At 28.0% G+C, this 18,228-nt stretch overlaps 8 protein-coding genes across 11 annotated transcripts; 6 read left to right on the forward strand and 2 right to left on the reverse strand.

The window, feature by feature from the left end:
* Window positions 1-40: 40 nt before the first annotated feature.
* LOC130665867 (NADH dehydrogenase [ubiquinone] 1 alpha subcomplex subunit 8) lies at window positions 41-1,854 on the reverse strand. The gene is made up of 3 exons (XM_057466487.1): window positions 1,620-1,854; window positions 1,260-1,432; window positions 41-505 (listed from the first exon to the last, which is right to left on the reverse strand). Exons 1-3 carry the CDS (start codon window positions 1,746-1,748, stop codon window positions 286-288), a joined length of 522 nt encoding a protein of 173 aa, XP_057322470.1. The 5' UTR covers window positions 1,749-1,854; the 3' UTR covers window positions 41-285.
* A 5-nt stretch (window positions 1,855-1,859) lies between these two features.
* On the forward strand, window positions 1,860-3,376 carry LOC130665866 (immunoglobulin-binding protein 1). The gene has a single exon (XM_057466486.1). The coding sequence runs from the start codon at window positions 2,137-2,139 to the stop codon at window positions 3,220-3,222; it is 1,086 nt and encodes a 361-aa protein (XP_057322469.1). The 5' UTR covers window positions 1,860-2,136; the 3' UTR covers window positions 3,223-3,376.
* An 833-nt stretch (window positions 3,377-4,209) lies between these two features.
* LOC130665871 (prohibitin-2) lies at window positions 4,210-6,455 on the forward strand. The gene is made up of 6 exons (XM_057466493.1): window positions 4,210-4,470; window positions 4,549-4,811; window positions 4,887-5,204; window positions 5,643-5,720; window positions 5,799-5,895; window positions 6,243-6,455. The coding sequence occupies exons 1-6, from the start codon at window positions 4,341-4,343 to the stop codon at window positions 6,434-6,436; spliced, it is 1,080 nt and encodes a 359-aa protein (XP_057322476.1). The 5' UTR covers window positions 4,210-4,340; the 3' UTR covers window positions 6,437-6,455.
* A 106-nt stretch (window positions 6,456-6,561) lies between these two features.
* Window positions 6,562-9,820, forward strand: LOC130665870 (aspartate--tRNA ligase, cytoplasmic). Of its 2 annotated transcripts, XM_057466492.1 has the most exons (8): window positions 6,562-6,702; window positions 6,882-6,913; window positions 7,208-7,292; window positions 7,987-8,270; window positions 8,352-8,839; window positions 8,907-9,325; window positions 9,401-9,512; window positions 9,577-9,820. In XM_057466492.1, exons 2-8 carry the CDS (start codon window positions 6,882-6,884, stop codon window positions 9,738-9,740), a joined length of 1,584 nt encoding a protein of 527 aa, XP_057322475.1. In that variant the 5' UTR covers window positions 6,562-6,702; the 3' UTR covers window positions 9,741-9,820. The 2 variants fall into 2 exon arrangements, with proteins under 2 accessions (XP_057322475.1, XP_057322474.1); XM_057466491.1 differs by lacking the exons at window positions 6,562-6,702; window positions 6,882-6,913 and adding an exon at window positions 7,012-7,142.
* A 113-nt stretch (window positions 9,821-9,933) lies between these two features.
* LOC130665875 (gamma-glutamylcyclotransferase-like) lies at window positions 9,934-11,353 on the forward strand. Its single transcript, XM_057466497.1, has 4 exons — window positions 9,934-10,172; window positions 10,229-10,515; window positions 10,793-10,900; window positions 10,966-11,353. Exons 1-4 carry the CDS (start codon window positions 10,071-10,073, stop codon window positions 10,988-10,990), a joined length of 522 nt encoding a protein of 173 aa, XP_057322480.1. The 5' UTR covers window positions 9,934-10,070; the 3' UTR covers window positions 10,991-11,353.
* On the forward strand, window positions 11,259-12,280 carry LOC130665873 (gamma-glutamylcyclotransferase-like). Its single transcript, XM_057466495.1, has 4 exons — window positions 11,259-11,467; window positions 11,540-11,838; window positions 11,951-12,055; window positions 12,118-12,280. Exons 1-4 carry the CDS (start codon window positions 11,345-11,347, stop codon window positions 12,137-12,139), a joined length of 549 nt encoding a protein of 182 aa, XP_057322478.1. The 5' UTR covers window positions 11,259-11,344; the 3' UTR covers window positions 12,140-12,280.
* Window positions 12,281-12,304: 24 nt separating this feature from the next.
* LOC130665872 (gamma-glutamylcyclotransferase-like) lies at window positions 12,305-13,515 on the forward strand. The gene is made up of 4 exons (XM_057466494.1): window positions 12,305-12,585; window positions 12,652-12,950; window positions 13,174-13,278; window positions 13,377-13,515. The coding sequence occupies exons 1-4, from the start codon at window positions 12,463-12,465 to the stop codon at window positions 13,405-13,407; spliced, it is 558 nt and encodes a 185-aa protein (XP_057322477.1). The 5' UTR covers window positions 12,305-12,462; the 3' UTR covers window positions 13,408-13,515.
* Window positions 13,174-17,903, reverse strand: LOC130665868 (probable leucine--tRNA ligase, mitochondrial). Of its 3 annotated transcripts, none has more exons than XM_057466490.1 (5): window positions 17,765-17,903; window positions 16,107-16,286; window positions 14,191-16,042; window positions 13,642-14,126; window positions 13,174-13,580 (listed from the first exon to the last, which is right to left on the reverse strand). In XM_057466490.1, exons 2-5 carry the CDS (start codon window positions 16,230-16,232, stop codon window positions 13,353-13,355), a joined length of 2,691 nt encoding a protein of 896 aa, XP_057322473.1. In that variant the 5' UTR covers window positions 16,233-16,286; window positions 17,765-17,903; the 3' UTR covers window positions 13,174-13,352. The 3 variants fall into 3 exon arrangements, with proteins under 3 accessions (XP_057322473.1, XP_057322472.1, XP_057322471.1); XM_057466489.1 differs by lacking the exon at window positions 17,765-17,903 and adding an exon at window positions 16,862-17,031; XM_057466488.1 differs by lacking the exon at window positions 17,765-17,903 and adding an exon at window positions 16,743-17,031.
* Window positions 17,904-18,228: the final 325 nt, after the last annotated feature.

Raw genomic sequence — 18,228 nt, forward strand, 5'->3', positions numbered from 1 at the left:
TAATTGTGCAATATAATAAATATAATTACAATCAATTATATTATTTTTTAAATTATTTTATTCGCCTGTACAACTTGAGTTCTCAATACACAAATATACGATTACAATAATAGTAACGATAATAGATGAGGTTAATTTCGAATAATAATAAAATATAATATACAAACCTTAAATGTTGATAAATAATCGATATCAAGATGTACAGACTTAAGACTAACAGTAATTAGATACTTGCAATAATTTTTTTTTGTTATTTTTTTCTGAATAATTAAAAACGATTTTTATTTAATGTCCCCACCACCATCTGCTACCAAATCTAGCCGGTGGTTTCGGAACATCTTCTGGTAATTTCGCCGCGATTGGTTCATATTCTGGCAAATCTTCAACGGGTTTAGGTCTTTTGGTATCATGAACTTTAACTTCACAAAAGTAACCGTACGATGGTCGCTCAATATTCATATGCTCGAAAACGCATTTATCCAAAACCTCTTGTGTATTACGACATCTAAAAGATATATATATATTTCGATTATGCCAGTTCATGTTCATTCTTTGACATCAGCAAATGACTCACAGGTAACTGGACTTACTCCAGTATTTTCCCTATTTTATTTCTCAGTTATTTAATTATAGTCCTGACATTTAATGCATAACTAATTGAGGTAATTAACGTAATTTTTTATTTTATTGTAAATTTGAATTAGTATGAATATAATTCAATTTGTTTTTCTATAAGGTGATCATATTGACTCTCCAGAAATACTTGAATACTTTAAATTTATCTGTCCCAAAACGGGCCTACGACATAGCCGGCTGCTATATTTTATAAAATCATCCAAAAATCATGTCCGTTCTGGGCCTATCAACAGAATATCTAACTCAGTCAATGCTATCTACTCGGATGTGAACTTCTTCTGTCCCTACCCATCCTGTCATGTCTGTTAAAAAACTGGTACTGGACTACAACAACTACGAACTCCTCTACGTGCAATCTTTTGTCATCATTATTTAAATATCTACATTACAATCCATCCCTCAAAGCGTATATTTGTATAACTATTTCGCCGGTTAATTCGCCTTTACGTTAATTGTTCATGTACATTACCGATTGGCCTTATATTTTTTTAAATTGTATTTTTACTTATGTCTTTCAGTACTTGATAAAATCCCGTTAAGGACGAAATGTTGTACGATAACTCCAGTTACCTGTGAGTAATTTACTGACGATAAAATATAAATTTAATAAATAAAATATTTACGGCATAAAAGAAACATTAGAACTTGATCGATAGACACAATTGTAGTACTGATCAAATTCTTGATAGCAATTTTTTTTGAGTTTCCTCAAAAAATCAAGAGCGCATGCTGTCACAGCTTTTCCTTCATTGACACATCGAACGGCATCCAATTCTTTGCGGCACAGCATAAATTCCTGTAAATAATTATTTGACATTACCCAATTTATTAAGGTTATGATTTAATTACGTAACTTATTATATATAAAAATAAATAAATATAAATTGTATATTTTATGTAAAATTAAGAGTAATAAAAAATTTGTATAATTAATAAATAATATTGATAGTAATGATAACAATAATAAAAAATTAAATAAATACATTATTATGTTCCTCGCAATATTTCCCCATATAAAAAGCAGCCGCATGAAGAACTGGCCATGATAAATTAACTTCTGGAACTGTCAATTCTTCTTCTGAAGGTAAATAAGTTTTATTAGTTACTACCATTTTATTTATTAATGTTTAATTAACAAATCTACTTGTTTTTTTCTTTATTTTTTTTTTTAAGCCAAAAAAATCCAGTGTGTGATCGCAGCTCCCCTACTTCGAGTTTCGATTATCGATTTCAATGTGTAATTCTACAAGTAACTTCACTTTGTTCCCAATTTGCCGTAAACTTGTTCCAGAACAAGAATAAACTTCGGAAGTCGCCCCCACTACCGATCACTTTTGAAATTTAGCGCGCAGAAGATCCAGAGTGGGGGTAAAAACCGAAAGCGCTCGAAGCACTTTCTTGCGGGGACACTTTTAGTAAAAAAAAATAATAATAAACATAACCATAAATTCGAAGTAAAAATAAAAACCAAGTGTTGATAAAATAATAAAAAAAATAATAATGGCATCTAATGATGATACTGAAATAAATTTATCAGAATTATTTGACAGTGGATTTTCACTATTTAACAGCATAATGAAAAGTGATGAACCGACAAATAGTTTAAAAGTTCAATTGGATGTTAAAAAATGTATAAGTATATTTGAAAATGCAACGAAATTAGTATCCATTGCTGATATTTTTAGTAAAAATGAAGATTACAATGAAATACCTACTGAACATCTTAAATACTTTTTATTACCAGCATTACTTGGTACTTTGGCAACTAAAATATGTGATCGTGACAATCGAATGCATTATTTAAAAGTATCACAGGTATATTTTTATGATTTTCTTGAACGAGTTAAATCGTATGGTATCACCCAAGTTGAAATTCCAAAATTAAAGAGCAATGATGACTCCAATGATGATAATGATGATGATGATAAATGTAAACAAGTTAAAAAATCACAAACAAACACAGAAATGATTCAAGATATGATGACTGTACGTCGATTAAAATTGCAGCGTTATAAAGAGCAAAAAGATCTGAAAGAAAAATTGGAAATTTATCAAAAGAGTATGGACAATCCTAATATTGATGATGAAACTAAAAGCAATTACTTTATAACTTTGATAAAATTATATGTCCTCGAGTCTATTGATGAAATAAATTCATTGGCTGAAGAAAAAACTATAGTGGAACAAATGGCGATGATTAAAAAACATGATGGGGAAGAAAATAAAAGTAAAAAAGAATACCGACCTCCTAAATTACAACCGATAATTATTACACGCAATGAGATGCAAAAGAGAGTACTTGGTGCTGGGTATCCAAGTCTACCGGTCATGACTGTTGAAGAGTTTTATGAGAAAAAAGTTGCTGATGGCGAATGGGCTGCCAACACTGGCCCTGGACAAACTCAAGTTGCTGGTAAAAGTCTTCAGGATATGACGAATCAGAGTTCATCTGAAGATCCAGATGTTTTGAAGAAAGAAGAATTAGTTGAAAAAGATGATGAAGAATATCTTGAGCACATGAGAGCTATGGATGAGTACAAAGATGATCATAAACGCGGCTGGGGAAATCGCTACAACAGAAGCTAAATTATTTAATATTAATTTATACATGTACTGTATTATTTTAAGTATTAAAAACAATTTCATTATTATTTTTGGTTATTAATTTTTAAAAATGTATTTTTTTTATATATTTAATTTAAAATCATGTACAGATCAATTTAATAAAATGATAAATTCATAGGGAAGTGTAGACAATAAATTCAAATTCATAATTTAATTTTGACCATATATTGGAATTTTATCATATAAATTCTATCGTCTACTAAATGTTTTTGAGACATACGTCTTAATGTTTAATGATATATATAATAATCAGCATTTAAATATTTTTAATTACAATAAATAAATAACAATTTAAATGAGTGTGAATGTAGCAGGCATCAGACAAATTTAAAATTATCAATAAATAGAGTAAATAATTAGTAAAATTAAATTTTAAAAAAATGCGCATTTAAAAAATTTTGAAATTAATAAGTGCATTTTTTTGTAAATATTTTTTTTTTAATTATTTACGCCATTTATTTAAAAGTTTAAATTTGTCTGATGTCTGCTACATTCATACTCATTAAATAAATAACAATTACTCTATTAATAAATGGAGTAAATAATTAATAAAATTAAATTTTTAAAAAATGCGCATTTAAAAAATTTTGAAATTAATAAGTGCATTTTTTTGTAAATATTTTTTTTTTAATTATTTACGCCATTTATTTAAAAGTTTAAATTTGTCTGATGTCTGCTACATTCATACTCATTAAATAAATAACAATTACTCTATTAATAAATGGAGTAAATAATTAATAAAATTAAATTTTTAAAAAATGCGCATTTAAAAAATTTCAAAATTCATAAGTGCATTTTTTATATAAATTATTTTTTTAATTATTTACTCTGTTTTTGTATAATTTTAAATTTGTCTGATGTCTGCTACATTCACACTCATGATAATTGATATTTTACTTATCGATAGTTTAAGTTTAGAGAGAGAGAGAAAGAGAAATTAAATCAGAAGCCAACTTCAGACATAAGAAATTTTTTACTGAAAAAACGTGCACCGGCAACACGCAATTTTAACAATTTATTTCGTAATTACTTTTTTTATATTAACAAACCATTAATTAGTATAAATAATTGAACAAAAAATGGCGCAAAGTAAATTGAATGATTTAGCTGGAAAATTTGGTAAAAATCCCGGTGGTATAAATACTGGAATAAAAGTCTTAGCAGTGGCTGGTGCTGCGATATATGGCCTCTCACAGTCAATGTTCACAGGTTAGATATTTTTTTATTCTTCTTATTATAAATTTATCATCAGATCGTCACTAATTATATTAATTATTTACAAAATAGTTGACGGAGGACACAGAGCCATTATTTTTTCACGACTTGGAGGAATTCAAAAAGATATTTTCACTGAAGGTCTACATTTTCGTATTCCCTGGTTCCAGTACCCGATAATCTATGACATCAGAAGTCGTCCAAGAAAAATATCATCACCAACAGGATCAAAGGATCTTCAGATGGTCAATATATCACTTCGTGTTCTATCACGACCTGACGCAATGGCATTGCCAATAATGTATCGTCAACTAGGATTAGATTACGATGAAAAAGTATTACATAATTTTTTATTCTTTTTAAATTAAATTATTTTTTAATGTTTAATTATTTAATATTTTATTTTTTAGGTACTTCCGAGTATTTGCAATGAAGTCTTGAAATCAGTAGTTGCCAAATTCAATGCATCCCAATTGATAACGATGCGTCAACAAGTATCAATGCTAGTACGCAAAGAATTAACAGAACGTGCTAAGGATTGGAATATTGTATTGGACGATGTCTCAATTACTGAATTAAGTTTTGGTAAAGAATATACCGCCGCTGTTGAAGCTAAACAAGTTGCGCAACAGGAAGCACAACGTGCTGCGTTTGTTGTTGAACGTGCAGTACAAGAAAAACAACAAAAAATTGTTCAAGCTGAGGGAGAAGCTGAAGCCGCTAAAAGAATATCCTTTTTATTTTTTTTAAATGCTAGGGAATTATTCCCGGTAGTCTGACTCTAACGAGAGCCGTTACTGCTTCGATGCTCCATCAACAAAATAGTTAGCAACCCTATCCATAAGTTCTTATATAATCCATTAAAATGAGAACTTTTGGATAGGGAAGCACAGCAGGACAAATTCTGTTGTCAAAGTAAACGGAGGAATTCGAGGACAGTCTTCTGTATTCGTGAGGCCAGAAACTCAACTTGTGACGAACAAGTTGAGTTCCTAGCTAACACAGATACAAAAAACTTTCCTCCAAGGACACCAACAATGAGTACAAACTTCGCGCGGTAGCCAGAGTGAAGTTTGTCAATTTAAAACAGGAAATTCTGATATTATTATCATTTATTTATTTATATAAAAATAATAAGTCTATTTAAATCCTTAACTCCTTTGCACTTGGGTGAGGCTACTGGTACAAATCCAGGTTACTTGAAATTACGGAAAATACGTGCAGCCCAAAGCATTTCTCGCACAGTAATTATTTTTAATAATATAAATAAAAGACATAAATTACATGAATGCAAATATTTAATCCAATTATTTAAATTACAGATTGCTAATTCACAAAATCGTGTTTACCTCAATGGTAATAATTTGATGCTAAATATTCACGACGCATCATTTGATGAATCTACTGAGAAATTGAGAAGTAAGAAGTAAAGCTGAAAAATTGATTATACATATAAATAATAATTATTATTATTATTACAATTGAACCAATGTTTAATGTATTTAAGTAATTTCAAATTTCCGTTATTAATAATAATAATAATAAGGATTATTATTATTACATTTATATTTTTAAATAAATTGGTGACGGAAATATTTGAAATTTCGCATTTGAATTTGAATTGTTAATCAATGTAGATCGTCAATAAGACAAAAAGAAAATGTGTTTAGATATAATTATTTATTTATATCATTTATTAATTCAAATCCTTTGTATATTTAAATTACAAGACAAGCACGTAATTTTTAAGTTAATTTATTTTATAGGTAAACCAAGTTGGGATAAATTGGACATTGCAACTAATAATGCTATCGAGTCAATAATTCAAATAAAGCCAGCGATCAATCAAAATATTTTAAATAACAACTATAATAATAATTATCCAGCCGACATGACCGTCAATTATTCTTCAGCTACATTATTAGAATCTGCTGTCAATGCTGCTAAACTTATTTTATAATTTACAACATAAATAGATAACTACTAAGTTTATATTTTTTGTTTAAATTGTGCTTGTCTTGTCTCCCATCCTCATTTAATTTTATTCTCCACTATAAATAATCCGAGTTCTTGTTATCTTATTATTTTTAGTACCAGAATTTACCGTTTTAAAATTATCAGCGTGAGCACGTGTCACTCGGTACTTTTTTTATTTTTTTCAGCCATATCGTAATTTTATTGTTGAAAAATAAACTTTTTTATAAAACATCAATTTGTTAACCGAAGGTAAATTTATTTTTTTATTACTTTTAATTTATTTACTCTTAATTATTTATTTGAAAAAACTCAAAGACATAACCTCTTTTTGGTTTAATTAATTAATTAATTAATTAAAATATTTATTACTTAAGTGGTTAATAAAATTTAAAAAAATAAAATGATGCAACTTTATTTTGCAATTGCAGATGAGTGATACTCTGGGAAATGTTACTGAAGGGTAAGTAATTATCTTAAGTAAAACAATAAAAAACAATTGATAAATTAATCGTCCAATGAACTTGAATAATAAATAAATTAATACATAAAAGTTTCTTATTTTTTATTTATTATTCAGTAAAACTTTTACGTTTCTACTATTCAGTTGTTGTATTTTTTTTTCTAATGGATGAAGTAGAACTCGATTATTATCAAGAATTTGAAAATGATTTTTTATTTGTTCGCATAAAGTATTTATTTATTTATTTATTTATTTATTTACTAAAGACAATTAAATAATTTAATTATTTTTTAGAGGCGAGCCATCAAAAAAAGCTTTGAAGAAGCAGCAAAAAGAGGCGGAAAAAGCTGCCAAGAAAGCAGAACGTCAATCTCAAATGGTAACTTTATAAAAATAATTATGATACTGAAGTAAGCCGACGTATAATAATTTTTGAACTTTATTTGAAACGATAAAAAATAAAAAAAAAAATATTTCAAAAAATTGCACATAGAGTTTTTTAAATTTTCTACAAGTGCATTTTTTTAGTTTTTTTCTTTTTTTTAATTAAACCATTGAAAAAAAAATTTGAACATTATCAATTGTCTGTTAACTTATGATCCTGAAGTTAGCAGACAATTCAAAATTTTTGGATTTTTTTTTTGAACAATTAAATTTGAAGAAAAAAAAAAACTAAAAATATACACAAGTAGAAAATTTAAAAAACTACAGGTGCAATTTTTTCAAATATTTTTTTTCTTCTGGTTTATCATCTAAAAAAAGATCCAAAAATTATTAGACGTCTGCTAACTTCAGTATCATGTTAACTTCATGATCCAGAAGTTGACAGACAATTAAAAATTTTCGGATTTATTTTTTCAACAAATCAATTACAAAAAAAAAAAAAATAAAAATATGCACAAGTAGAAAATTGAAAAAACTATAGGTGCAATTTTTTCAAATATTTTTTTTTATGATTTACTGTTGTGAAAAAAAATTCAAAAATTATTAGACGTCTGCCGTCTTCAGTATCATTTAACTTCAGGATCATAAATAATTACAATTATTTAAATTACATATTAATTATTATTTAGCCGTCCGAAGAAGCAAACGGTACTGAAGATGTATCTGTTGGATTGTACGGCAACATGGGAATAATTAGAAGTTCCGACTATCATTTGGACAGAAAATTTGTTAATGTCAAAGATTTGAATTTGAAATTAACTGATGAATCTGTTTGGATTCGCGGTCGCTTGCACACAAGTCGTGCTAAAGGTAAACAATGTTTTATTGTTATCAGACAACAATCTTATACCGTGCAAGGTTTAGCGACAGTCAATGACAAAATCAGCAAGCAAATGATCAAATTTATATCTGCGTAAGTTATTTTAATATCTAATTTATTTGTTTGTTTATTTACTATAGATGTTTTAATTAAATTTAATTTATAATTTATTAGAATTACGCGGGAATCAATAATTGATGTGGAAGCGATTATAAAAACAGTACCAACTAAAATAGAATCATGTACACAGAAAGACGTTGAATGTCTTATTAAACAAATATTTGTTGTAAGTGCAGCAAAACCTCAGCTGCCTATTTTAGTTGAAGATGCCGGTCGAGCGGAAAATGTTGAAAGTGGATCAACGATAACTGTTAATCAAGACAAACGTCTAGACAATCGTGTATTGGATCTTCGTACTCCAGCAAATCAAGCGATTTTTCGTATTGAAGCTGCTGTTACTAAATTATTCCGCGATATTCTTACAGAAAAAGGATTTGTTGAAATTCATACTCCTAAAATAATATCAGCAGCTAGTGAGGGCGGCGCAAATGTATTTACTGTTTCTTATTTCAAAGGTTCTGCTTATTTAGCACAATCACCACAATTATATAAACAAATGGCTGTTGCTTCAGACTTTGATAAAGTATTTACCGTTGGTGCAGGTATTTATTATTATCCTAATCATTAAAATTCTTTTAACTTGTAAATTAATTTAAAAAATGATTTTAGTTTTCAGAGCTGAAGACTCAAATACTCATCGTCATTTGACAGAATTCGTTGGTCTTGATCTTGAAATGGCATTTAAATATCATTACCACGAAGTACTTGATACTATTGGTAACATGTTTACGGAATTATTTCGCAGACTACGTGATAATTATGCTGATGAAATAGCAACTGTTAATCAACAGTTTAAAGTTGAACCATTTAAATTTTTGGATCCGCCTTTGAAACTTGAATTCCCTCAGGCTATTGAATTATTAGCAGAAGCTGGAGTTACTCTGGGCGAAGAAGATGATCTTTCTACTCCAGATGAAAAGTTGTTGGGAAAACTAGTAAAGGCTAAATATGACACTGACTTTTATATACTTGACAAATATCCATTGGCTGTTCGTCCCTTCTATACGATGCCAGATCCAAATAATCCAGTAATTTATCTTTTAATTACTTGTATAATTTATAAATAATAATTACAATAATAATTATTATTTATTTAACAATAGAAAACTTCAAATTCTTACGACATGTTTATGAGAGGTGAGGAAATAATATCTGGGGCTCAGAGGATTCATGATCCGGAATTTTTAACTGAACGTGCTAAGCATCATGGAATTGGTGAGTTCATAAGAAATCTAACAAATAAATTTCATAGTTTATTTATTTATTTATAAATTTTCAGACATCGATAAAATAAAATCATACGTCGACGCGTTCAGATACGGATGTCAACCACATGCTGGAGGTGGAATCGGATTGGAACGGGTTGTCATGCTTTATCTGGGATTAGACAATATCAGAAAGACATCAATGTTCCCACGTGACCCTAAACGTCTGACTCCTTAAATATAAATATCATTTATATTTTGATATTTTATAATTAACAATTCAATCATTTTTGATTCTAATAAATAATAAAAAAAAATTTATCTATTGTTATTCAATATACTTTTCCTTATCAACTATTGCATAGTCATTATATCAATTTTCATATATAATATATACGCAAGGTCAATAACACATACATATATCTCACTTTTTATATTTTATTTTTTGGTTAAAACCTACAGCTGGTTGTAACATTTATTTTTTTTTAATTCAAAAAGTTTTATTCTTTAAATTATTTTGAGTTATTAATTAAATTATAAATAAAAAACAGAAAATATTTTTAAAAAAATGCGACAAGTACTTTATTTTGCTTATGGAAGTAATTTATTGAAATCACGAATTAAAATAAATAATCCAAGTGCTACTCTAAAAGACATTGGACGAATAGAAGTATGTTTCTTATAAATTTATAGATAAATATTTGAAATTAATAAGATTTATTTAAGGATTACAGATTGGATTTTGTTGGATACTCAAATTTATGGAAAGGATCACCGGCAACTATCGTTGAAACTAAAAATTATCATGTCTGGGGAGCTATTTGGGAGCTGAATGTTGATGATATTAAACATTTAGATAAACAAGAAACTGATTATCATGCATTCCAAGTTGATGTTGTTAATCCTGATGGTAAAATTTATAACTGTCGAGTTTATCAGCAAATAAAATGTCCTGAGGATAATGTTAAACTTGAAAATTTACCAGAAATAAGACGACCAGCATTGACTTATTTGTAAATTATTTGATTTATATTAACGATCATGAAAATTAATATGATACTGAAGTTAGCAGACGTCTAATAATTTTTGGATTTTTTTTTAGACGATAGAAGATAAAAAAAAAAAATTTGAAAAAATTGCACCGGTAGTTTTTTAAATTTTCTACATGTGCATATTTTCATTTTATTTTTTTACAATTGATTTATTTAAATACGAAAATTCAAAAATTTTTAAATGTCTGCTAACTTCAGGATCATAAATTAATTTATTAATACAATTAATATTTTACAGAAAAATAATAATTAAAGGAGCTCTTGATTGTAAATTACCAAATTATTACATTGATATTATAAGAAAAATAAAACATAATGAATTTATGGATGAAAATAGTATTATTGGGTAAATATTAATATAATAATAATTATTATTATTGTTTATTTTATTATATAACTTTTTTTTTATAGGAAAGAATTGCAACACGTACTCTAATATCTATAATATTTTTTTTCTAAATAAAATATAAATTTTATATCATAATTATTATTATTACTGCTGATAATCTTGATCTTTAATATAAAAAATTTTCTTTATAAATACTGAGTATTGAATAAAAATAAATTTGTTTCCTCAAGTAATAAATTTTTTTTAATTACTAGAAAACTGAAAACACATTTATCATAAATCATAACATGAGAAGTAATTTATTATGCAATATATTAAACAAACAAGTTTTCAATGTTATTAGAATTAATTATTAAACAAATATGAGGAGATATTTATATATTACCTATTAGTCTATCACCAGTCGGTTTAAAACTGTTGGCACTAGACATAAATATTACGATGAACGAATCAGTACTAGTTACGAGTACATTTTTATATTTTGCATATGGAAGTAATTTACTTTCATCACGGCTGCATATTGCTAATCCTCGAGCTGTTTTTAAAGATATCGCGCGTTTACAAGTAAGGAAATTTAAATTATTTTAGTGGATTGATCAGATAAATAAAATAATAAATTTTTAAAATAAAATGCAGGATTATAAAATAGATTTTCTGGGATTTTCAAAAGCATGGAGTGGATGCGTTGGTACAATTGTCAAATCTCCAAACTCTCATGTATGGGGAGTGATCTGGGAAATACCTAATGAAGATTTAATAAATCTCGATCGCCAGGAAGGTGTTGATGTTGGATATTATAAACCGATAAATGTTAATGTAACAAATTCAGATGGTAAAATTTATAACTGTCGCACATACCAGCAACCTACTGATCCAGATCCTATTGTTGAGTTGAATCAACTACCTGATGATCGACAACCATCATTAGCTTACCTGTAAAGTATAATATAATTAGGGGATACGAATAATTTCTAAGTTCGGATTATTCGCACCCCCCTAATAATTACGTAAAATTAATAATTAATTAATTATTGTTGATTTTATTAGAAAAGTTATTATACACGGCGCCCAAGATCATCATTTACCAAATGATTATGTTGAATTTTTAAAAAATATAAAACATAATTGGAATGAAACTATAGTAATTGAAGGGTAAGATTTTATAATTAAATATAAATATCTTATGATATAATATATTATTTATTTATTTTCAGATTAAAAATTTGTGATATATAACTAGGAATTGAACAATAAATAATATTAATTTACTAATCTTTAGACTTTGATATATATTTTTAAAAAATTTAATTTATGTCTAAAAATTATATTAATTTTATATTTACACAATAATAAGTCTACTGCTAATAATAATAATTGTCTAACTATTGATAAATAATAAATAAATTAATAACAACCACATCGTCTAAATAAATGTAATTTATCATCTTATAAATAAATGATTTAATGATAAAAAAAAAAGGTCGAAACAAAACAAAATGAAGTATAAATGATAATAAGTAAATTACTATCTCCAGTAATATAAATTATAAATTGTCAGTATGAACGCGTCAATGATTATGATGGAAACCTTTTTATATTTTGCTTATGGTAGCAATATGCTGTCATCGCGATTACTTGTCGCTAATCCAACTGCGCGGTATAGAGATATTGCTTGCTTACAAGTATAAGTTCATTTATTTATTCACTTGATATTAAAGTAAATGAATTATAAAATAAATATTTATCAGGATTATAGATTAGATTTTTGTGGACATACTCCAGTTTGGAAAGCATCACCGGCAACTATCGTAGAAACATTGGGCTCACATATATGGGGAGTCATGTGGGAATTAAATGTCAGTGACATTAAGCATTTAGACAGACAAGAAGATGTACTTGCTGGTATTTATAAGCCATTGACAGTTAATGTTACGACAGTTGATGGAAAAATATTTAGCTGTCGTACTTATAAAATGACCGTTGATCCTGAAGATAATGTACCTTTGGATAAATTACCTGATCATCGCAGACCTTCTCTCATTTATTTGTAAATATCTATCATACATTTTTTTTTAATATTAAGATCATTCTCAGACAGTGTCTCTCCCCTGCTTTCAAAAAATTTTAAATTACTATCTACTGTCGTAAGCTGTAATTAATTTATTTTAATTAATTGATAAAATTTTAAAAATTATTGCATATTTTTAAAAAGTGGAGGACATTGTCTGAGAATGCCCTTAAGTAAATTGATGTCTTTTTTTTATAAATAGAAAAACAATAATCAAAGGTGCGCAAGAACATGATTTACCAAAAAAATATATAGAAAATTTAAATTCTACAAGACATAATGGCCAAGAATATCCCGTGCCCATTGGGTAAACTTATTGAAATATATATATTTTGAAACAAACTGTACAAATAATAAACTTATCAAAATATATGCATGTAGTTACATGGTATTTTTAATTTTTAGATTTGAAGGCTTCAATGATACTTGGAATTGAATTTTCCCATCACAATCTGGATCCCATTGATATTTAAATCCAATAATTGTACGATCTTTTATATATTTTTTAGCGGCCTCAGATTTTAATGCTAATTCTGCTGCATTCTCTCCTGACATTTTTTCAATATTATATTTAGGAATTTTAAGAGTATCAATATGAGCTCCATTTACCTATAAATAAATACATAATCAATTAATAAACTGAATAATAATTGAAATAAAATAAACTTACAATAACATCAAGATCTAATTCATAATGGCTGTCAACTTCTGGCCACTTTTGTTCAAGAACATCTTTGTCTCTCTGTATAAATAAATCATCATTAACTAAATGATAGGGAGCAGAACAAAATCCACTCCATAATTCGGATGCAAATCTTGGAGCTAAAGGTGCGAGCATTACTATTTGCGCAGCCAATGTGCGTTCGTACTCTGGACTGTGAGTCAAACATTTCAACGATACTTTTCTTAAACTATTTGTCAGGCCTTGCATTTTAGAAATACCGACACTGAGTTGTTGTGATCCAATTATATTAAACGTAACACCTTTTATATAATAATTTCTACTATTAAACAAATACTCATTGTCTGCTATAAATTTTTCAGTATCTGGTGTCGTATTTTTTATTTCTTCTACGTCAACACCCTTACGGCTTATCAACAATTGTCTTATTGATAACCACAATCGTTGTTGCCAATTAAAAATACCCGGAAATGCTAAAAAAATTAATGAATTAATAAATAACTGAATTAAATTTGTAAAAAAAAATATATTTCTTACTTTGATTGGACCAATTTCTGCTAGACGTTGGTGCAACATCAGCAAGAATAATTAATCTTGTGGCATCTGATCCATATTCATTAAACATTTCCATAGGATCAACACCATTGTACTTAGACTTTGACATTTTTTCCCAAGCAACAACAACCGGAAGTTTTGAATCTTTTTCAATAAAATTATTTCCCTCTTTTTCAACTTGATTTTCTTTTAAATATTTACCACTACCTTTAATGCGATAACTTTTACCCATAATCATTCCCTGTACCAATAATTGTTTAAAAGGTTCACGTGTTGGCAAAAGACCCTGAGTAAATAGAAAATGATTCATAAATCTCGCGTAATATAAATGCAATGCCGCGTGTTCTTTGCCGCCGATATACAAATCAACTGGAAGATATTTCATAGCTTTGTCATGTGAAAACACATCATTGTCATTATTTGGATCAATAAATCTCATAAAATACCATGAGCTATCGACAAAAGTGTCCATTGTGTCAGCTTCTCTGGTGGCATCACCACCACATTTAGGACAAGATGTTTTTAGCCAATCAGTTGCTTGTCTTAAATTCGGAATACCCGAATCTGAGTTTGATGATTTTTCTGGTAAAATAACTGGCAATTGATCGCGTGGTACTGGAACACTACCGCATTTATCACAATTAATTATAGGAATCGGTGCGCCCCAGTATCTTTGCCGTGATATCAACCAATCTCTCAGTGTCGCACTGACCAAATAACCACCAATTTTTAATTCTTTCGCTCTTTCCATGACAATTTTACGCCTATTCTCTATTTCTTCATCACTTAATTCCTCGATTTCATCAAAAGTAATTCCATTATCTGTACAAAATTCAGCGTCAGCTGGAGAACAACCTGGAATACCAACATGATTATCACGTAGCTTTGAAAATTTCATGGTATTTGTATAATAAATAGGCAATTCTTCATTATTAAATGGATTAATAACTTTAGCATTGAGATATTTTGTTGTTATGCCTGTAAAATTATGAATTTGTGATTTAGCTAGAAAATTATCACGTGAAACGGCAATAAATTTCGCATGTTCAATAAATTCTGGTTTGTCTGTCCATATGTTGAAAGTATCAGGTTTATCATGATCATCAGGTAAATCACATACTAATTTAAAATCCATTGATGTCCCATTGCAGTCACCAATCCAGTGCTTCTGTATTTTAATAATATCCCGCCATTCTTTGAGCATCGGGTCATCTAGACCATCAAAAAGTGACTTGGCAAAGGCTGTGGTCCGTATGAACCACTGTCTCAATAACTTTTTCTCAACTTTAGCACCAGATCTCCATGACTTTCCATCATGATCAACCTGCTCATCAGCCAGAACTGTTTTGTCAACAGGATCCCAGTTGACGAATGCTTTTTTCTGATACGCTAATCCACAATCGTAGAGTTTTAGAAATAATTCCTGGGTCCAGCGATAATAATTTGGATTGCAAGTTGCGAACTCACGTTCCCAATCGAAATCACAGCCAAGAATATTTAATTGTTGTTTCATATTTTTTATGTTACTGTCAGTCCATTCTTTGGGATCAACATTACGTTCAATTGCTGCATTTTCTGCTGGTAATCCGAATGCATCCCAACCCATTGGGTGGATTACATTCTTACCTTTCATTTTATGAAACCGTGATACTGCATCACTTATACTATAAACGCGCACATGTCCCATGTGAAGTGATCCTGATGGATATGGAAACATTGACAGGACGTAGAATTTTTCTTTATCGCTGTCATTGTCCTTGATTTTATTTGACCAAATTTTATCTTTCCAATGATCTTCTATTTTATGACGCATTTCATTGTCCATATTTAAATCCTATAAATATATATACATTTATTGGTATCTGTTAATTACAATAAAATCTATTTTATTAAATTACCCATAATCCCAGTCCAGTTGATGCTGAACGTAAGACATTATAAAATAAATGCTGTTTCAATTTTATAGAATTTAATTTCAAACAATTGAGTCCACTGGATTTCATTTTGAATAATTGACTGGGCATTAATGAGTTTGTTTGTTTATATATTTACTATGGCTGCCATTGTTTTTGTTAAATCTGTGAAAAAAAAACGAAATGATACAGAAAATGTTTAATTGCAGATGAAATCGTTACTCAAATAATTAAATTGAAAAATAAAAATAAAATTTTTATACTAAAGATATTGAACTTTTGAGATTAAAAAAATAAACAGTTGAGCAAAAGATCCCATTAGAAATATGACATGTTAGCTTTGAATAAATAATAGAAATTTAAAAAACCTGTTTTTGAAATGATCCTGAAGTTAACAGACAATTAACAATTTTCGGAATTTTTTTTCGACAAATCAATTACAAAAAAATGTACATGTAGAAAATAAAAAAAACTATAGCTGTAATTTTTTTAAATATTTCTTTTTTCATAATTTATCATTAAACAAAAAATCCAAAAATTATTAGACGTCGGCTAACTACAGGATCATTTTTTTAATTATTCACAAAAAAATTTTTAAAACGGATTTTTATAAATTTTTACCTATAAGTATTTAATTTATTTATTAGTCGAAAGCACTAAAAATTAAAACGATAAACAATAACAAATGTCACTAATGCTTTGGCTACAGAGGCTACGTATTATTATGAAGCATAACCTACATCTTCGATAACTTATGAAAACACAGGTTGAAGTAAAACTTATTAAGTAGCGTGATAACAAAATGATTGGAAATATATTTTTCAAACAAAAATTATAATATTTCATTAAAAAGCTGAAGATTTAACCGAATTAATTAATTAAAAACAAAATTAAGAAACAATTTTTTAGTTCGACTAATCAGATATAGGTGGCATTTATTGTCATGAAAAGTATTTAGAAAAAAAAAAATTCAAATTTAATTACTTAACTTTTTAAATAACTGGGGAAAATTCACTAAATCTTATAATCGCAATAAAAAATATAAGTTAAAAATATTATTGGAAACTTAAAAAATAGTATTTCCAAGCTCGATCATTTACTTTAGTCGTCAATTTGGACATATCTAAAGTAAAATAGAACCTTGGTACTGTCATGTGACCATGTTTAAATACTAATCACCAAAATGGTTGCAGTTATTCTCATAAAATAACAATAGAAAAAAAATTTGAATTTTTCAAGCGACGATTTGAATGACTGACATAGAAACAGCTAAATTAATAAAACTGTAATTAAAATTGTATATTGATAATTGCTGGTGGCAACTTTACAAGGGAAATTAAAAATAACCGGGAGTAAAACTCTCGGCGTAGTGATACATCCTGAACATACTTCCGGTTGACTCGACTATCCTAGAAGATGCTTAGTACAGGCTCAGACGATACTCAGCATTCGTACTAGAGCACTGTGTTTCATCTACAAATATTCGAGCGTTCATTTGCCATTACAATATTTTTAATTTTATTTATTAATTAAATTAACTTAGATAGCTTAATTATAAGTAGATTTAAATTTACAGTAGTTTATTACTTAATTATTATTAATTAATAGGATTAGAATTTTAATTATTAACAATTTAATTGTACCTTTGGGATAAAAACGACGCCAACAGAAGATATTAAATTCAACTCGGAAGATGGCACAGCAAAATCACGTAAGTTAAAAATTTTTATATATTTTTTTTTAACTTCCCGCTAAGAAAATCGACGATTTTCGAAAAATTGGGAAGTTATTGTTTTCACCCCAGTTTTCAAAAGTCGAGTAATCATCAGATGACGTGTTGAGAGTAGAGCACTACCTCAACGCTTCGCTTATGAGGCGTGCAAAAGTCGTTCGTCGCTGTATCATCGTATTAAACCTTCATCACCCGCGCTATGAGTTTTTTTCTCACACCTGACTTCAAATATTTTTTTCTGAGTAATTTGAAATGGAATAACCTAGTGAAATTTTTTCTATCTTAATAAAATTGTATGCTTTTTATGATTTTTAAATTTAAAAATTATTTCGAACATGAAAAATATTTTTAAAAGATTTATTTTAAAAAGCGTAA

Source organism: Microplitis mediator, chromosome 3 (genome assembly GCF_029852145.1).
Source record: "Microplitis mediator isolate UGA2020A chromosome 3, iyMicMedi2.1, whole genome shotgun sequence".
Classification (NCBI taxonomy): Eukaryota; Metazoa; Arthropoda; class Insecta; order Hymenoptera; family Braconidae; genus Microplitis; species Microplitis mediator.